This window comes from Malaya genurostris, chromosome 2 (genome assembly GCF_030247185.1).
Source record: "Malaya genurostris strain Urasoe2022 chromosome 2, Malgen_1.1, whole genome shotgun sequence".
In the NCBI taxonomy this organism is placed as follows: Eukaryota; Metazoa; Arthropoda; class Insecta; order Diptera; family Culicidae; genus Malaya; species Malaya genurostris.
In genome coordinates this window covers 199,139,204-199,160,395 of record NC_080571.1, presented here as the reverse complement: position 1 = coordinate 199,160,395, position 21,192 = coordinate 199,139,204, and the positions used below count along the sequence as shown (strand labels likewise).

General features: G+C 36.8%; 1 protein-coding gene across 3 annotated transcripts in view; it reads right to left on the bottom strand.

Annotated features, from left to right (window-relative positions):
* LOC131426972 (discoidin domain-containing receptor tyrosine kinase B) overlaps positions 1-21,192 on the bottom strand; it is a 702,887-nt gene that overhangs the window by 96,901 nt on the left and 584,794 nt on the right. For all 3 annotated transcript variants that reach the window (XM_058589807.1, XM_058589806.1, XM_058589808.1), the window contains one exon: positions 10,954-11,353. In XM_058589807.1, coding sequence (XP_058445790.1) covers positions 10,954-11,353 — 400 coding nt within the window. The remainder of the gene's footprint in view (positions 1-10,953; positions 11,354-21,192) is intronic.

The following is a 21,192-nucleotide window of genomic DNA, read 5'->3' as shown; positions in this document are numbered from 1 at the left end:
TCTTCATGCAGTAAAATCACTAACAATATTTACCTGTCGTGAATCATTTGGAATGCCACATTTTTGTTTCATTCGAATGTCTGCCGATCCGAAAGGCTAATTCTGACCTAAACATTCAATCCGCTTTGGAATGCGTCCATGCAGTGCATTGCGTAACCCGCCGTCAGGAGCAAGCAATTTTTAAGTCAGCTGTCAGCTAACGGGAAGCGTAACGCACACGATCGTCAGCATTCATCAGCGGATCGACGGAACTATTTTCCATCAATATGCTACCAATTGCGACTCGGGGCACATTGTTTAGTTCAGAGTGAAATTCTCGTCGTTTTGTTCAACAATCCTACAATGGTCTACCATCCTCCCGCTTCACTCGTTCACGAACTCATCCGGTTATGCATTTGCACATTCGACAGCTCCGGCATTGCTTTGTTGTGTCGAGCACCAAACATACGGGAGCTTATTAAAATCCAGAATTTCCATCAATCATACTTCATTTCAGGTTTCGATTGCCGGTTGAAGTCCACATTCCGACAGGGATTGGTATAACCATTCGAACCGTACTGGAATTTGATTCTAGGGAAGCGTATTATAAGTAAACAGGCCACCAAATGGAAATGCGGTGCAGTCCTGCGCATTGTTGCAATTTCGACGTATGATTAGAGAGATATCGCTTCTAGACCCTGTTTGATTAGATAGGTAACTATAGTGCCAGTTCGGCGGTAGGTTATGGATACATGCTTGTTTGAGACATCCACATTTCAATCCGGTAGCTGATAAAGACATGAGTTGTTTCAGCAGATTGACAGAATGAATTCGGAACTAAAAATTTTAAAACGAGAATTGGAAATTCGGCCGTCATACAATGTTTTGATAGAATCTAAAATAGGACCAGAATACAAAAATGCACCAGATAAAAAATCTATTTGCCTGACGACTTCCCATCTATTTACGAAAAACCGGCAGCCTTGTTTTGATAGGTTTGATTTCATCATCACAGGCTGGCAGTATGGAACCAGAAACCAATTACCCACATCAATCTGCCATGGCAATGCGAAACAGTCTACTATGACTGCGAGAATACGAAGACACAGTTGTTTATGCTTTCACTACTTTTTCCATCGTCGCAATTTGTAACGAAAACAGTGCACTATGATATCACGCACGATGTGGTTGGAAATTTTCGCGGGAGCTAGCTTTTCTGCCAGCAGCACTCCGTGGGTATACGTGAAGTGAAGTTGGAGCAAGATAGGGGTAACGAACATGGGGCTTGACTGTGTGCATTTCATGATCTAATTGTTTTGAGGAAAAATAGAAGAATGAGGCATGCCGTCGTGTGAGTTCATTTTGGCAGATATTCATTTTGAATTAATTAAACGTAAATATTGTTTAAAATGGTGCCTCGTGTGATGGAAAAAATTTGACGGAAAAAGTGTGATGGAGTTCATGAGAAAAAAAAAAACGTATTTTTGGATAAATGTATGATGTTCAGCTTAACATTTGACTGAGCTTGCTGATAGAATATAACTAACAAATTGAGTTACATTTTTGTTTTGTTACTGTTTCCAACATTTATATAACTTTTAGCGTTATGAATACGACATAGATAAGTAATTTTTAAGGCAATAAACTAATTTCAGTGATTTTCCAATTTGCTGATTCTATTCGAAACGGAAATTTTCGGTAGATCTGTAAAATATTCTTCCGTGTCGTTAAACATCTCCTTGCGCGAACTGATTTTATTTTCATTGGTGTGTCATCTCTTGATGTTAGTTTATGGGTAGATAATGTGTAGACAATATATTTTAGCCCTAGGTATTATGTCCCTGTATATTATCATATTAGAGCAAATTTTGCTTTTGCGGTTTTCAGCCTAAAATGTTCTGAAAAAGCACGTTAGATTTCAATGTTGAGTTCCAAGGGCCATACGTCCACCCGATTTTGCCTAAACACGACTGAATACGCTTCCGAAGTGTGCTCGTGTTCGTGTTTTTAGTCAGCATGCGTGGCTCCCTGCTGCATAATAATTTTTTTCATTTTCTGAATTTTTCCTAAAATATGTCGTGTGAAATATGAATATTATATTGAAACCATTATTTCACGGTGTAGTCAGGAGGAACTCTTATCTCATAGTTTTTATCTAACTTTACTTTGGTTTCCTTTGTCGTTTTGCCTGTACACGTAAACAAAAAATGTTTTTTATCGCCCTGAAATGTGACATGGATATGAGTAGACGATAAGAGCACAATAATTTTGTGCGATTGCAAAGTATGTCGACGGTTGAGGTGATCACTTCCCAGCAAATACGTGACTTTCTCTTTATTTTAAAGTATTCATTCAAATTTCGCCTAATGTCTGTTTAATGTGTGCCTTATATATAAAAATTGAAGATTGTGTTTGGAACTGTTCATACAATGTTTTGACGTTCCAGATTCTCAACATCCAAGTTTTACATCATGGGAAAAAATTTAAAGCCTACTTATTGCTTATACAGTCAAAAAGAAATCCAAGAGGTTTGTCGTTTTTTTTTTTAAAGATATTTTTAATTAAAAGAAAGATCTATCGGGGCAAATACGCTCACAGTCTCTGTATTGGCAATTGCCATTCAAACCATTTGCAATATTTTTCTGTTATGGTTTCGTAGCAAAATACTGATAAAAATTATTTGAACGTGCTCATTAAGCTTTTAACTGTTTTAGCATAATTATCAAAAGGGATAGGGGAAAAGGCATAGATGAGAGTAATTTAAAAAATAGAGGATCAAGCAAGCCAGATGTGAAAACAGTATTATCCGATACGGTCGAAATTCTTCGCTGCTCACGTTCGGGACAACAGTAACAAAGAAGAACTTGAAACAAATCTTTATGAACAAATCTTGAAGCTAAGCTAATGGGCAAGTGAATAAAACCAACAATGTTGTATACATTCAATAACAGTGTGGGTGATTGCCGATAATTTGACAGAGAGCGGCTCGATATATATACCTTTGATTTTGCTACCGTTATGGGGAATACAAATGAAATACAAGGGAAAAAACGATACGACGTTATTCAGAATAAGGGCGTATATTGCATACAACATCGTCATTCTGGTAGATGATGCTACAAGAACTCGCTGACTTTCAATGCACGAACCGTGAGAGAATTTTTCTACATTTTTTCACTCCACCTTATACTCTGAGTATTTCACGGCTCTTATCAAAATAGATACAGTTTTGCAATGATAGGTGCTGTGTGGAATCTAACAAGAGACAATCGCAAGTTGGCATTTATCGCAGAAAATAGAATCGATGATTCGACTTGATGATTCTTATACTAGGTTACAATATTTCAAAACCCATATTATATGCACATAGTTGGAATAAGCAGCAATAATAAAATGATTCTTTCGTAACTATCCACTGCCCGTATAGAATAAGATAGCAAAACGAGAATAAGCGACCGATTGTTGCTTCATAGCGAATTCCCACAGCAGCGTGCTAACCTGAGTGCTCAGACGGATCATAGAGAGAAATTCGCTCTCGTACTGGTGTCAAATCTATGTTAAATCATCTATGCCGGTTTTTTATGCTGAGATTATATCCGTCTCTCTTGGATGATATTAATTCAATCGTGTGAAGATTCTCTAGAGAGTGTTCTTTGACATGATAAAAGCCATCCTTGTTCAATAAAAAGTTGAGAACAATTGAATTTGTTAGCAGCAACGAAGTTAACTGTGTGGGACATGAAACCATACAAAACAGCATTTCAATGTGTATGGAGGGTGATGCCATAGAAGTGTGTGTGCATGATTAACGGTGACGATATCGAGGTGGTTGACGAGTTCGTGTATTTGGGCTCACTGGTGACCGCCGATAATGACACCAGCAGAGAAATATAGAAACGTATTTTGGCAGGGAATCGTGCGTACTTTGGACTCAGAAAAACCCTTCGATCGAGAAAAGTACGCCACCGCACGAAATTGACCACGACAGCCGGACGGACGACAGCCCAGTGAAAATGGTTCTTGAATCTAATTCGACTGGTACAAGGAGAAGAGGAGCGCAGCGAGCAAGGTGGATCGATCAAGTGGAGGGTGATCTCAAAAGCATCCGTGCCTTGAGTGGCTGGCGACGAGCAGCCATGGACCGAGTTATATGGAGACGTATGCTTGATAAAGCAAAGGACACCCCAGTCCTATAGCTGTTAGGTAAGGTAAGGTAAATATGATTAACTTTTCTTCGCTAGCGACGATTTTATTTTTAGAACCATGTCTCAGTATGGAAAAAATTTTCCATCGAAAACGGAGAGTGAAAAAAAATTCTCTGATATTCTGAATGACGTTTATTATGCAAGCATTTAAAAACGGTAACACATTTTTTTGTTAGAAAGCAATGCTCCCATGTAAATCGCTGATGATCTACGACAAACAGATGGCTACATGTCAATAACACATGGATCAATAAGTCCCGAGACTAAAGCAGAGATGGCGCTCGTAGTAAACCAGTAACCACGTCTTTCTAGAGTACTAACCTTTGCTTGAAACGGGTCAAAATTTTAAGTCGATCCGACTAGAAACAGTTGAGTTATCGAGGATGGAGTAAAGTCGTTTTGTAGTTTGTTTAAAAATGGAAAAAAAATCGAGTTTCGTGTTTTGATAAAACATTGTTTTTTAATGGGTAAAAACACCGTGCAAGCGAAACAATGGATTGAAAAATGTTATCCGGACTCTTGTCCACCAAAAGCAACGATTTGTCGGTGGTTCGCCGAGTTTAAACGTGGTCGTACCGACACAAATGACGCGGAACGCTCGGGTAGACCTGTGGAAGCCGTTACACCGGAAAATGTGAGTGAAGTGACAAAAATTATAATGAAAGATCGTAAAGTGAAGCTCCGTGAGATTGCTGAGATGACACAGATATCATATGGAAGTGTATTTACTATCCTTCATGAAAAATTGAGCATGAAAAAGGTTTTTTCCAAGTGGGTGCCGCGATTGCTTTCGATAGAACAAAAAAAGCCTGCCACAAGTCGATGAAAACAATGGCGAAATTGAACGAATTGGGCTTTGATCTGCTTCCCCACTCCCCATACTCACCAGATTTAGCCCCCAGTGACTACTGACTCTTTGCTGATCTTAAAAAAATGCTCCAGGGAAAAAGATTTGGCTCAAATGAGGAGGTCATCGCTGAAACTGAAGCTTATTTTGAAGCGAAAGATAATTTTTTTTATAAACATGTTATTGAAAAATTAGAAAACGTTGGAACCATTGTATCACCATAAAAGGTGATTATGTTGATGAATAAAAAAAAATTTGCCAAAAAAATGTTGTTTCCATTGTTAGTCTCGGGACTTATCGATCCATGTGTTACATCCTGAAAGCTGTTCTCCAAGGTACGCCCTACAAGAATTTGGATAAGAAGTTATCATTATCCAAGGACAATAAAAATGCAAAGCCTTGGTATTACATTTCTTTCGTGAAATTTGACGTTCTGTTTCAGCAGATCTCGCAGCCGATTCATAGCGTACAGAACAATTACATTGCTGGTGCTACGACCCTACTGATACTACGAATCCTTCCGGGTTGAGGCTCGAACATACTACAACTGGCTTGTAAGACCAGTGACCAATGAATTGAGCTGTCAACTCGGGACAATCAAACTCATCCTTAACCGGTCCGAAGCAATCGTTACACTCCTGAGACAAAACAGTGTGGAGTCATGTCAGATCTCAACTAATAAATTCTTTGCGTATTGAAGGTAGACTATCCAATGTCCCAGTTCGAGACATTCTTGCTTGTCGTGACCTTCCATACATGAAAATTCTTTATCATTTCATAAAGAAAATTGGAGTATCAATTTATTAAAGGACCCATTTAAGACTTAGTTCTGATTCCAGCTGCGACCATGAGTTCAACCAATAGCTAAATTAGAATAGAAACTCGAAATTCTTTATGAAATTATCAACAAAATGTCTGAAAATAACAGCTTATTTTATAATTTATAGAAGTTAATCGTTTGGTTCAACTAATATTTCCGAGTAGATTTCATAATTAATGGCGAATTACCTAAGATGATATTTAAGTAATAAGAGGAATATGTTTTAATAAATTTAAAACGTTGTGACTATTTTAGAATTATACTGGGATAAGAATTTTATGTAAAAGTGATACTACGGCGAAGAAAAAACTTATGTAAACTGCCTTAAGAAATAAACGTATTTATGGAAAAAAATGATAAAAGTGGTCAAACTTGTTTCATTTATGGTAAATCTACAAAGATAGGTAAGCTAGAAAATGTCACAATAATTATCGATTCAACACTTATTTTGTGTACTTCATTTGGTTGTTTACAAACTTTTTTTTATATCAGTGTAGATTGTGGACTGGAATGACATAGATAACTATGAATCCGGAAAAGAATTGTGTTTTTTGAATAATAACATTGATAAGACATATGGTTCCATTCACTTGATTAAAAACAATTGAAACAAAAAATATTTATTAGCTTTGTTAATTCGTGAAAAAGTCAAATATTGCATTAGAATGTTACTCTACAAAGTTCGTCCGGTTTTTGGCCAATTTTTATCAACACTCAATGAGACAGGAACAAATTAAATATGAAAAATAAATAACTTTTCAATAAGTGTTCTCCACAGAAAGGAGGCGAACATACAATGGTTCCGTGTAATTGCCCAACCAATTGAGCTGTCTTGGAGATGTGCGAAACCTGTAGGATCTACCTGAGCACCATAAATGTATACTACGGTGCCAATTTTTTATGACATGGCACTAGATCTTGACGTTTCAGACAATTCTAAGGCATTTGGCCTCAATTTTTATTTCGATTTTGTAAATCTCAAAATTCCAAAATCCTAGAAAGTCGTTTTTCCAAAAAAAAAATTTTTTTCGAGATGACACTAAATCTCGACGTTTCAAGTAATTCTAAGATTTCTGGCATTAAAAAAAATTCTTATTTCGGAAATTTCATATAAAAATTGTATTTTTTCAAGATCGAAAATTTTCAAACATTGACCGCCGCTAACAGCTAACAGGGTCTGATTTTATTCAGTTTTACATGTCAAAAAGTACCCTACTTTTGACAGCTCGTATCGAAGTCAAAAATGAGTATTTGTGGTACTCATAAATGGGTATTTTATTTTACGTTTTAGCGTTTCAGCGAACAAAAATGAAAGTCAAATGTTGTTAGTTTTTTTTGTTGTTAATGATGTTAATTTCAAAAATGTCCATTTTTGATAATAAGTAAAATCCTCAAATATCTGCTTTGTTATTCAGAAATCAGTCAATCTGCATACGTGACATCACTAGTGTCTGTATGTGTGTGTATATAACAAAAATTTGCACTCGATTTTCTTGAAGATTGCAGAATCAAATAAAAGGTCTCTCTGTCCCATAAGTTGATATTGAATTTTACTTCAGGTTCGGGAGTAACGAGGTAAAATGTGAAAAAAAAATGAAGGAAAAGTGCACTCGATTTTCTCGAAGACCTCTCAACCGATGCTCTTCAACAAAGATCCATATTGAAGGTCTTATGATCCCATAAGTTGCTATTGAATTTTATCTGGATCCGAGTTTCTGTTCGGGAGTTACGTAGTAAAATGTACAAAATGAACTAACAACGTTTCATCGATTTTTTCATAGATCGCTCATCCAATTTTCACAAGTGTAAGTTCATACGAAAGGTCTTTCAACCATATATAATCCTACCAAGTTTCATTCGGATACGACTTCCGGTTCCTGAAGTACAAATTGGTAGGGGAATGTCGTCAAGGTTGGACCACTTTTTGAATATGTCTTGTATCTTTTGTTTATATTGGAATATTCTTGACATTGATGTCTTATTCGAGAGTTTGGACCGTCATAAGAAACTTCTAATTAGAGTGAATAGCTGCGCATTATAGAAAAAAAGTTTTTAACAAAACGAAAAAATTAAAAAAAAAGTAGTCTAGGTTGGGCCACTAGTGATTCTGGACGAAATATGTATTACACTAATTTTAAATGAACAAATATGGAACATTAATCAGCTTTAATAAACTATCAACAAACATTTTTTAGGGCATCGGTTCCAGAAAGTCTTGATCCTCATTATCATCAGAAGAAGTTTGTCGTTTTTGAGGCGTCCTCGAGGGCTTCACACTTCAGTTGTTTTTCACGCAACTCTTCATGGCTCTCTGGAAAAGTTATAACAGTGCTGTTCGAAATAGAAAAAATACGGTTACCGGCCACCGAAGGTTTTACCTCGTTAGTATAACTAGCACCGAAAAGTGCGTAATTGAACGGTCGAATTCTGCAACAATAGCCACTGTACCGATCAGTAGCACTCCCTTTGGATGTTCTTTGTTAACGGAACAAACGAGAAGATCGACCTTCTATCATAAGACTTGTATTTCGACTGCCAAATTATAGTACATATCAGTTTATCTATTGCCAATCATCTTTTGTCGTGATCGGATACGATCGTAGTGATCATGTTTATTCCTCTTCTCTCTACATAATGACAAAAGCTTACCCTATATACTAGTGTTCATCTCAAACTGCACGCAAACAAGACAAATGCACAAAACTTTTACAAAACATTCTCCGTGACAAACAATGCACTGAAAAGTTTGCTGTCTTTGAGAATAATACTTCCACGATATAACACAGATGGCAGCACGTGTCATATAAAATAAAAAAAACAATGGCCCAACCTAGACAGTGGCACAACCCTGACGACATTTCCCTAGGCATAAAAAATTAACTCTCGGGGGCTTATTTTTATACATGACACAGCAAAATTTAATCAAATACATTCAAATAGCCGTATATTTCTCGAATTGGATAGATTTGGTTACCGGATCTTCGTTTCAGATTCCAGAAGTATCTGAAAAAAAGTGATCGTGTACTCCAAACCGGAGATTCAAATGAAAGCTCTTGTGATACCATACAAAATTTCCGTATTTTGTTTGGATAAGACTTCCGGTTCCGTAGTTATGGGATAAAATGTGCTAAAAATGGAAATAAGCGTACTATTTTTTCTCAAAGATGGCGTGCCTGTTTTTTACAAACTAAAATTCAAATGACTGGTCGGAATTATCAGGTAAAGTGTGTTAAAAATTGCATACCTTCACTTAAAGGGGCAAAACAAATTACTTAAAAAAATACCAAATCGACATAAAAACTGCTGCAATCGGTAGCCATTATCAATAGACGGCCAAACAAAGCGATTCCGGTTATTCCTTCAAGAAATGGAGAAAATTATTTTGAAAAATACCACAGTATTTTATATGATAAAATGATTGATATGAGAAAGGTATCATTTCACCACAAGGTGGATTAAAAAAGGTTTTATTCAATTGAAATTCGCCAATAAGAAAATTTTGACCCAAAGTCGGGTTTTATTTGAAAAATCAATTCATGACAAAAGTTTTTGAATTTTTTTTTAGTTTGTACAAACGCCATACGGTTTGATTACCCGGTCTCATTCAACGTTGGCTTCATTCTCATTTTTTAAGAAATAAGGACAAGCGTGAATTCCACACCAAACAGTGCACTTTTCTGGGTGTAATGGTGCCTCGAGAACATCTTGTCGATTGCGTTCGCTCCAAAAACAATATTATCGACCTCTCGACGAATGGAACGTTCAGTGAGCCGCCCTTGAATGCTAAAAACACATGCAATGTTCTTTGCATTTTACGAATCGAACTGTTGTTCTCGAAATAAGTTTTTACAATTTGGAAGCGTTGCTCTGGTGTAAACCTATCCATGATTAAATAACTGAATGAAACATCGGAAGTGACAGTTATCCCTATCGGAAGTTGTAACAGAAAAAATACTCCTGTGTCAAATAAATTATGGACAACAATCAAACAATTAGAATAGTGGAAATGTGTATGATAATATAAATCATTTGTAAATACAATCTCGAATTCAAAGTCTTCCTTTCTCAAAAACCAATCGAGTAACAAAATTATTACTGATTGCACTTTCACGGAAAAGTCGCAGTTTGATGAATTCTAAGGTCATTTCAGTGTTTATTAAATTTCGGTCTTTTTTCTGTGCACACCATCCAACACAACCTCAGCGTCTCAGAACGTCTGAGTAGTACTTCAGTCCATTTCTCTAACCGCTCAAAGAGTAATTTTTGAATATTTCCTTCTCAAAGATGCAGATATTTACAAAAAGTGAGGAGTGATTCGGGACTTTCTATACATCTATTGGAGAAAGTATACAGCTGAACAGAACAAACAATAATATAATTCCATTCAGTTATGCTGTCAAGAATGTTAACATCCTCTTCAGTAGTATTAGATTTATATTCGAAAATAGCACCTAGTTCTATTTCCTACTTTGGACGCTTGTTTCGGTATTTCCAACCTATATTACTAGGTTTGTATCAGTGAAAATTGAAAAATTGAAATTAATCTAGATGGGACCATTCCACCCCTGGAACTGCCTATTGTCAAACAATAGTGTTCCGTAGCATGTACTTAAAATACCATTTCTCCTGCGAGGATAACCTGTATATTGCATTGCCTTACTGTATCAAATTTTCGTTTTTGAGTATCCATCACCATAACCCGCGGTGACCGGTTTTTTGGTTCGCCGCTCAGTGCCACACGCTTCTAAATCAATTCTGAATGTTGTCATAGCGCAACCCTTCCGTTCCTTCATTCAGTTTTCCAACAGACGAAATGCGAAATGTGAAGTGGACGATTGCAATGCTTAAAATCACCGAAACGGGGGCAAAATTCTTGGCACACTACGATGAGCTTGAGCAGATTAGATCGCATGAAAGGGTACTACACATTCCAACCTGCACGTGGACTGCGCGTCGTTGGACCACTGCGATGATGTTTCAGCAACCCAAAGTCTTATGTTGGGCGAGGCAGGGGAGTAGGGACAATACCAGGAGCAAGGGCGTTGGTTGTCACCCGTGGTAGTGATGGAAAAATATGTTCACGCCAGACATCTAGCACTCACCTGTATCCTTTGGTTTCGCAGAGATGTAACTCGCCAAACACACCGCAGCCGAGCTTTTCCACTATCACCAGCTTATCCCGAGGATACTCGTTCAGCTGTAAATCATCGTCCGAGACACCGTGATCCAGATCGCTGTAAGCGTTCAGTTGCTGTTGCTGCTGCTGCTGGTGGTGGTTGTTGTTTTGTCCGCTCGAGGGGGTTGTGGGAGCGGTCGATGATTTACAGATGGCGGTGGCCGCGTAATACTTCTCCGGTGGTGGTGGCACTGGCGGTGGTTTCGGAAAGATATTGTTCAACGTTGGCGGTGTCAGCCGGACGCTCACGTAGCCGCCGGGAATCTTCGGTATCAAGTCCTGCATGTGCGGCACGGCATACTCCTGGCACACGATATCGGGAACATCTGGCGGTGGAGAAGAGAAAGAGAAAAGATAGAGTGATGTTGGAGCATATTGTTGCTACCGGGCTTGCATTGGCACCAGTGCAACTTCGCCTGCTTGTTGGACAGTAAAACTGTTATGAAAACACGAACTTTTATATCGGTAGATATATGCACTGTTCTATATATGTATGGCATGGCTAGCTAGGATGGCTTGGTCACCATAATAAAGCCATCTATTAAAACGCCATTTTGTGTGAATTTTTAATACACTTTTTACTAGCTGCATCGAATGGCTCTTTGTCGGTCATGCACATGCCACAATGGCCGCAATCGAGTGTAAACTAGTGCCCGCAGAATCTCACTGTTTTCCATCGACTCGGTGGCAACTATGAAATGATGTATTGAAATATTAAATGGTATTACCATAAATTTATATTAGCTGTTTTTTTTCGTTACCCTTGTAGTGCCCTGTACTGGAATAGTAATAATTGAAAAAATCCTTCATCATTGAAATGACTGTTTTTGTCGCAAACTCAGAAAGAAACCTAGCACAACGACCAAATCGTTCTAATCTCTATGAAGGAGGGAGAAGATCAAATTAGTTTCCAAGATGATTGCACAATGTGCAATAAAATTTAATGTCCACAGCTGAGTTGTCATTTTCTGTTCAATTTGGTCGAATAAAAGGACATTGCTGGGTTTTGTATTTGTTCAAACATCGTAAAACTGTCACGGAATATGGTTCTCATCTAGTGGTCTCTGGTGGTCGGTGTTGTGAAGTGTGCCGATAGAAAATAAAGTGAGTTCTGGGTAAACGTTTTTTTCGGTCATAAACTTAGCAAATATAGAGCTAATTAACTGCAATAGTGCTCAAAGTCTTCTCGCCTCGGGAACAAAAGAAGTACTTTATTTTTTAATCGAAGTACATTTGTTTTGTAGAAAACCGAGAGGTATTTGATCTGAAATGCTTGTCAGGATCACCAAAACAAGGAATTACATAACAGCGAACTGTGCACCAAACGAGTGCAAATAAAGTCAACTTGCAGCTGCTTTGGGTTCGAGATGAATATCAACTCTTTTCAGTGTCTCCACATCAAATCAATCAAGTAGCTAATTCGATTTTTTCATATTCTTAATTTCCGATTCATCATAAAATTGAATTTTAATCCAGATAAATGTCGTTACTAATGCATACAACGTATCACTTTAGTATGGGTGTCATTTGAATATATATGCCGGTGCGGGTAGGGATGTTGTATTTTCCTAATTACTCGATAATCTAATAAAGTTTTCAAACTAATCGATTATCATGGTTATTAATCGATTACTCGATTAATTATTCGATTATGATTATTGGATTTATCTAATTATTCGATTAGTTGATTAGTTGAATATTAACTTCGAACTAATCGACTAAGTATAATATAATATTAGGGCACACTGCTTAAGCTCTAAGATGCCAAGGGTATTTTCTAATCTTAATTGTCGTCTAACCAAAAACTAGAATAGTATCTTTATGTAATGTAATATCGGAATCGCGGATTCTCGAGAATCCAGCTTTCAGCTGGCGATCGGTAGCTATTCATAAATAGTTATTTAAAAAAAATAAAAAAATAATATGATTCATTATGATAAAACAGTTTTTGCTTTTCAAATATTCAACATTTTTAACGGGTTAGGACAATTGTGTAGTAACCAATTGTTTCATATGTAAGAAACTATCGAAATCCGTCTCCTATTTGATTTTGGAGACAAAACACTGAAGTTTACCCAACTGAGTGCCGTAAATTACTTTTTTAGGTTTTTGAGATGGTATGATCGAAACCCGTTATTTCGTTTTGATTTGTGTTGCTGTAAGTTCCATATAATACTTGATTTGTTGTCGTTTGTTCAAACTTGCACGTCATTAGTCATAGATACTAGGTATTTTCTAAATAGAATTTAAATATGTTCCCAGCGCACAAATGTAATTTTAACCGTAAGGTCCGCGGAGAACTAATATGGTTCTAGAAGGGATCCGCGATATAAAAAGTTTAAAAATCACAGACCTGGGTTATTTAGAAACTCACCGGCAAACGATACGATTGGCATTGTTTCAACCTAATTTGATTGATGAATGAGCTACCAGATTCAGAAACTATACCGTCTGCTTTGTTGCTTTTTTATTAAAGTTGGTTATGCGGGAGCCAATCGTATCTTTCCTTATAGCGTTTTTGTTTTTTTTATTGCACTACACCGATGCAGTGATTATCGTTCCGACATCCCTAGGTGCAATTAGCTAGCACTGTAGGGAAGCGCTCATAGGTAGGCAGATTATTTTGTGCGCCGCTCGCCAGATGAGATCCCGTGTAGGTGTAAATAGCAAACAAAGGTCAAAATAATAACAAATTTTACCATCATATCTTGGCTTGATGTCTCTGTGTTGTCAGAGTGATACTTGATATTTTCGTGATATTTCATCAAGGGATCAAGACATTGTACAATATCTGTTCAACATCAAAATTAGTTATAATATCTTATTTCGGTGTTGATGAGCTATTTCAATTTCATTAAGTAAATTGACACAGTAGTTTTATCTTCAAATAAAATACCATTTAATAAACTGCATCAGAATCAGATAAGAGAAATACTTAAGATATTACTCTATTCTAAATGCTAGAATAAAAAATAATGAACAAATTCATCTTCTATAAATATTTTGTTCTTGGTTTGATATTACAGACAGAATTTTTTATTTTGTTGTTATTTTCTCATGCAGGCTTTGTTATGATTTTTGATATTTTAACTCTTATTTCAAACTAAATAATGTTAATTTCTCCATTGAGATGTTTGATTTTAATGACAGAATTTGGTATTGGTTTGCAAATCACTTCTACCCGGGATGCAACCGATTTCTTCGGATTTTAGCTGATTATTTGCACTCATGTACTACAACAGATGAGAAGCCCTCCAAAGTAAATAAATATAGTCGGATAAATGGTAATCTTCGGTTCTTTTCCGAATCCAAAGCATTTAATTTTATTAGTTTTAGAATTTATGAGATTTTATTTAAATTGTATGATTTAACTGTAAAATAATCTACCAAACAATAGTCCGCAATTCTACACTATACTTATCAATGTGTTTTACCTTTGCTATTCAATGTGTAAAACTTTATAATTGAGCATTGAATAGAACCATTTCACAATATCAACTTTAGTGTTGAAAAGATTTGCACTCTCTTTGGTTCGTTATTTTTGGTTTTGTGTTTGCTTTTTGCGCATCTCGCTTCTAATGCCCCGTTTATACTTCTGCTGGCTGCCAGCATGCTGGTGTCAGTGTACTGCCCTCTTAGGAAAAAACGTTCAACTGTGGTCCAATGATCCAAAGTATTAGACCAACGAAGGACCACCGTTGAACGTTTTTTTCCTAAGAGGGCAGTACACTGACACCAGCATGCTGGCAGCCAGCAGAAGTGTAAACGGGGCATAAAGGAGGCAAAATTTTCATCGGCATTCTGTTTCTGCCTTCGTAGAAAATAACATTGACATCAACATCGGACGACAACGGAATTTCAATGAATTTAACGAATCGGCCCTTCTGAGTGTAACAAAAATTTCACCAAGAGCTATGGAAATTATTCATCTGTTGATATATGCGAATCAGAAATAAAATAATTTGTTTTGTGTGAATTCGACAAAATATTCAGTTTAGTGTTCCGTTTGCAGTGCGTTAAACAAGTGCAACATTAAGGTTCTATGCTTTCGAGAAATATCAACCGATCAGTTTTCCATGCCGGAGAAAAGTTAGAAATTTTGTTAATCCAAAGGCAAGAGATATCGGGATTCATTAGCGTTATGTTTTTTCCATAATATATCCAAAATAATATAATCATCAACAATATTTTGCTCAATGCTTTTTCCGGTCATTTTTGATCGACTGTTTTGAATGTACAAAATGTCTCATTTTTAAAACGCCTGAAACAAAGATCGCATCAATATTCTATCTCACTGTAGGTAGCTACATTGCAGAACAATTTTTACTCCAACTTTACACTTCTGATTCTTAGTATCTGAAGAATATAATAAAATTACGGTTCTTGATATAATGAATGGTCCTCTTTAGATTTCCAATGCCTTAAACGGTCCTTTTCAGAACCTCATAAAGATCATGAAGAACATGTTCAGACCCCGCGGACCCACACGGACCGAAGGATGCGGCCAACATGGATCTTCGCCAACGGCATATGGAAGACCCTCATGCGATATTCAATTCACCGGCCACTACCGATAGCTTCTCGAGAATCCGCTACCGCTACATTACATAATGATACTATTCTAGTTTTATGTTAGTCGTAATTAAGATTAGTAAATACCCTTGGCATCTTAGAGCTTAAGCAGTGTGCCTTAAAATTATACTATAATATTGAATAAAAAAACATGTTCAGATAATCGGAACTATCAACTGCAGGATTTTGGATAGTATTAGGACGTAAAATTTCTGTATAGTTCGATTGCACACGCTTAGAAAAAAAAACATCATTGAAGATGCAAATAAAAGGAGCGTCGCGATTCTGTTACATTCACAATTCAAAGCATGTAAACATAAGTCATTTAGCTGAAGCCTTAATCTATAAGAACGCAAAATTGATTTTTACATGTTAATAGATGTAATATCAGGTGTACAACTTTGCTTCCGCCGTTTTTTTTAAATTAAAAGCTTCATTGCGAAAAAGTGCTTACAGATGTATTATTCAAAGTATTGTCCGTCGCTAGCGACAACTTTCTCCCATCTTTCCGGCAATTTTCGGATCCCGGCTCGAAAAAAGGAGTCCTTTTTTGACGTTATCCATGAAGCAATCCATTTTTCCTACTCTTCGAAGGATTGGAAATGTTGATCTGCCAGGCCGTGTACCATCGAACGGAATAGGTGGAAATCAGTAGGGGCGACATCTGAGGAATACGGCGGGTGGGGCAAGACTTTCCATTTCAGCGTTTCCAGGTGACCACTTTTGCGACGTGAGGCCGATCATTGTCGTGTTGAAGGATGACTTTGTCATGTCGCTTTTGATATTGTGGCTGCTTTTCTTTTAGCGCGCGACTAAGGCGCATCAGTTGCGTTCGGTAGCGATCTCCTGTGATGGTTTCACCCGGTTTTAAGAGCTCGTAGTAAATCATACCGAGCTGATCCCACCAAATTGAAGGTTCTTTCTGTTCCACCACCATGTTTGTCTTCGACATCGAAATCACCATTTTTAAAACGTTGAAACTACTCCAGACACGTTCTTTTACTCAGAGCAGCATCACCGTAAGTTTCTGAGAGCATTCGATGCGCTTCAGCTGCATTTTTTTCGAATTGTAACAGAAAAGTAAAACTTCCCGCAAATGGCGAGAATTGGGCACATAAACAGACATTTTCGAGCGTGAATAATACGAAAACAAGAACAACTGTCACTGAAACGGCGATGACAATTTGTTAGGCACTGTACACACTCACTTTAAAGGCATTATCATCTATGTATTTTGACCAGGCTCAGCCGGTACAGCCACCTATCAGAAAACGGCGGAAGCAAAGTTGTACACCTGATATTTTGCTATCAATGAAGAAAGAACGACATGCTTGAATTTACATCAAGCCTAAATTTCATTATTTCTAAGAGTGCAGTCCAGCATCAATTTCGCTGTTATGTCTCTGACATTACCTACTCCATGTCTCATTGTTTCAAACCATCATAACTCTAGAATCACTTGACCGTTTTCTGTAATGTTTGATATTATATTTGAAATAGTCGAAAGTTTTTAGAAAAATTGTAAAAATAACATCGTAAAATTAACGAAGTGAAATTTATCGCTTTCGAGTTAAATATTTTAAAGATTTGAGAAAAACTTTCGTAGGCTTCCATTCATATGCATCTAGCGGATGTATCATATTTACATCATTTTGACTTATTACAATTTTGAAAATGATCATTTTTCTTTCAAATACTGTGAATTCAAGGATCTTTTTTTTCTGAGATCGAGTACCATTCTACAATAATATAATTAACATTTTCTGGCCTAAAACTATGACATGAATGAGCTCCGAAAATTTGTTTCTTCTTTGCCTTTGTCAAATAGAAAGGCTATGCAATTAGTTTGAAACTTTTGAAGAGTTATATACCATTTGACCCAATTTATCGAGTACGCAAAATGTCTGTATGTGTGTGAATTTTGTTTGGATTTGACTTCCGGGTCCGGAACTATAGGATAAAATGTGCACAAAAATTAAAACATGTGTACTAGTTTTTCTCAGAGATGGCTGAACCGATTACCACAAATTAAGATATAAATGAATATAAAGATCACACGACTAAGCCAACCTGCCCGCACTGCTCGTGTGAACACCACATTCTCAATTAACTTATCACATCTTTTCGTATTCATTATCACTACTTAGGCCCGTACCCAGGGTTTGGTTTCGGGAGGGGCCCAGAATGAACAAATATTGTTACTGAAGATTGCTGAAGTAGATAATTTCTGGTGTGCCATTTACCGGTGTATTTAACAGACACCTTAAACTTTTACACTGGAATCATTATTAGGTATTTAAATAAAATTTGTGATTATGACCGAAAGAAGGTTATTGTATTAAATTTTTTAACTTTTACTGTCATGCCATTTCAATCCCACATGTTCAAGACCTTCCAAATGTCCATTTCTAGAGCACAAAAATCCACAAGACTTGTGATGGATTTTGAGAAGTGATTCGAGATAGATCCCTTACTTCGATTCGTGGAGAATGGAAAGCATCTTTTCAATTTGTAGGTCATATTAGTTGATGACCCTACAAACTTACTTTACTTAACTTACAAAACGAAACTCACATCGATGTTTCAGAAATGACTTTAGGTTTGGGAATAGATGACAGTTCGAGGAGGCCAAATCACATGAACAAGGTGGATGGGCAAGTAATTGGAGCACTAAACCGTTAATTTTAACTATGGTAGCGATGCTCATGTGCTTCATGTAAGGCTTTTTAACAGCGATGTCGGTCTTTAATCAATTTAGTATTCCAAAACTATACTATGACAATCCCAGAAAAACCGTGTCATGATCTTTCCGACCCGTTGAGCCTCTCTGGCGTATAATAATGGATCCAGCCAAACATGTACTCGAAGTGCACTTGCGCTCGTCTTTTTAGTCCTAAATAAGTATGTGCGAGATCCAGCGGCAGGATATCTTTCTAACTTGCAGAATCTGTCTCAACTATGGTAAGCTCGCGCACTTTCTCTTTCCAGTCATCCAGAACAAATAAGTGTTTTATTATTATTGTCGTTTACTTTGCTCGTATTTGAATTCCATTTTATATAGTTTTGACGTACTCGCTGCGTATCAAACATTTTTTGTCTTTTTCATATAGAAAGGCTATGCAATCACTGTGAAAAACAACTTTTTAACCGAGGGCCGGAGGCACTCACTTTTCTCAGAGATGGCTGAACCGATTCTCACAAACCAAGATTCAAATTAAAGGTCTCTGAAGTTTTCTGAAAATTTGTAAAACATTTTATCTGGATCCGATTTCCGGTTCCAGAACTAAAGTGTGATAAGTGAAAAATTACCAATTTCATTCGTATTGTTTTCACGAACGATGGTCTAAAACAGGTACAAATCCCATAAAACTGTCTGATAAATTCTTCTAGTTTGCAGAACTTGTTAGTTTGTGGGCATAAAAACTTGATTCGGCACTACTGGTCCCCTCTTTTCCTGTTCCGAGGGCACCGAAAGTGGAGAAGAAAAATTCCTAAAACTAAAATCACTTCGATTTCTCTGCGATGCTTGAACCGATTTTCACAAATCTTGATTTGAATTTAGGATCATGTTATCTTTAAAGCTACTGTGAAATTTCTTCCAGATCCGATCTCCGGTTACGCAGCTACAGGGCGATGAGTGTTGAAGTTTTCAAATCGTCATATAAAATGACAATATGTACAGCACCAGTACGTGGGGTACGGTGGAAGAAAAAAAAACATTCCTACATTTGTTGGATACTACTTTCGGTTCCGGAACTACAGGGTAAACAGGATTTGTACAGTTTGTTAGATTAAGTTTGAACAAACCTTCCTATTTATATTCAATGAACAGTTGTTTTTGCGAATTCCACAGTAATATTTATGATGTTATGAGTAATATGAGAAAGGCATCATCACACCACTAGGTGGATTAAAACAGGTTTTTTTTGTTTCTGTTTCTGATTTCGGGAGGGGCCAGGGCCCCTCGGGCCCCTCTTTCTGGGTACGTGACTGTCACTACTAATACACTCAGACGTCAAGAAACAGGAAGGTTTATCGAACTAGTAAACAGAACAAACATCGACAATTAGTACATTGTAGCATCGTGTAGTGAGTGACTACAATTTTACTATTTATTGCAAAGATTTACATAATTTTAACACCGTTCATTGAAATTTAATGCAGTTCACACACTGTTAAGATTTTACCAACAAATATCATTCAAATGACACAAGTGAACTAACCTAGCTAGCTAACCTAACGAGCTCGATAAAGGAGATATATGTTCTCTATGCATAGGTTCAATTGAATTTATAGTTGGTAAGTGATTGAAACGGCTATATTTAGATACCAAAAGCAAGATTTAAATCAACATATCTGTCGTTCTTATACGATCATTAGGCACGTCAGGGTGAATAATTATTCTACCGTTGGATAACGGATTACCGTCTGCGAGGCATGATTAGTAAACGTAAATTATCATACTAATTAAATGCTCATGTCAATTTAACATATTTCATCTGCATCATGAATTTTGTAATCCATATCTTTCCCGTGAAATATAATTTGGATCAACTTAATCGGAAATTCGTTATTCATCCTGTCGGCGCGCAACAATAGTCTTTTAAAAAATCCTGAATTTCATCTTGATCCGACTTCCGGTTCCTGAATTACAAGGTGATTATTGTAAAAACTCAAATTTCTACTTACTAACTCACTTTTCTCAGAGATGGCTTGAGCGATTTTAACAAACTTAGATTTACATGAATTGTCTTATAGCTGTATACAAAATTTCTGAATTTCATTTGACTTCTGGATCCGAAATTACATTATAAAGAATTTTGAACATTTCAAGCAGTTACAAAAGCAGTGATGATGAAAAACAAGGAAAAATAAGTTTTCTGGGGGCTCAAACCAGTTCCAATCGATAGGGCTCGTTAATTGACGGCCAAACGTATTCAATCCGGCTATAGCAGTTCCCGGCTTCTGGTTTTCGGAATCACCGAAAATAGTGGTCACAAACTCTAAAATGGAACGAACTTACTTTTCTTAGCGTAGGCTTGGCCGATTTTACAAACTTAGGATGAAAAGAAATTTTTGTTGATTCTATACATAATTCCCTAATTTCATCCGGATCTGACTTTCGTCGTTCCGAAATAACAAGGTCATGAGTGTAAAGAAATTTAAACCGTCTTATAAAGCACACCTGTACATACATGCGGTGGTATGGAAGAAGAAAACACAACATCGCCTCTACGAACGGAGCTCGCAGTGTGTAGTGTTCGATTTCATTTCATATCGGTAAAGAAAACAAAAACCAACACCGAAGTTCGATTTTTAAAACACAAGCTAATCCATCAGTACCGAGCACGCATGAGCCCGAGTTTTCAATCGTTTTGAAGAAAATAGAATCCCATCACAGGCACGAATGTCTGTTACTGGTGTGTGATTTTTGTTGAGAAAGAAAATTTTAATAGATTCAAGTTTATTTAAAAAGATGTTTGCATCAGAACTGCATGCATCGCGATGTAGGGTAACGGCTTCCTTTATTTTACAAGATGAAATGCATTTACGCACAGAGCGTGGGACTCTCCACAGGACTACTACTGTATAA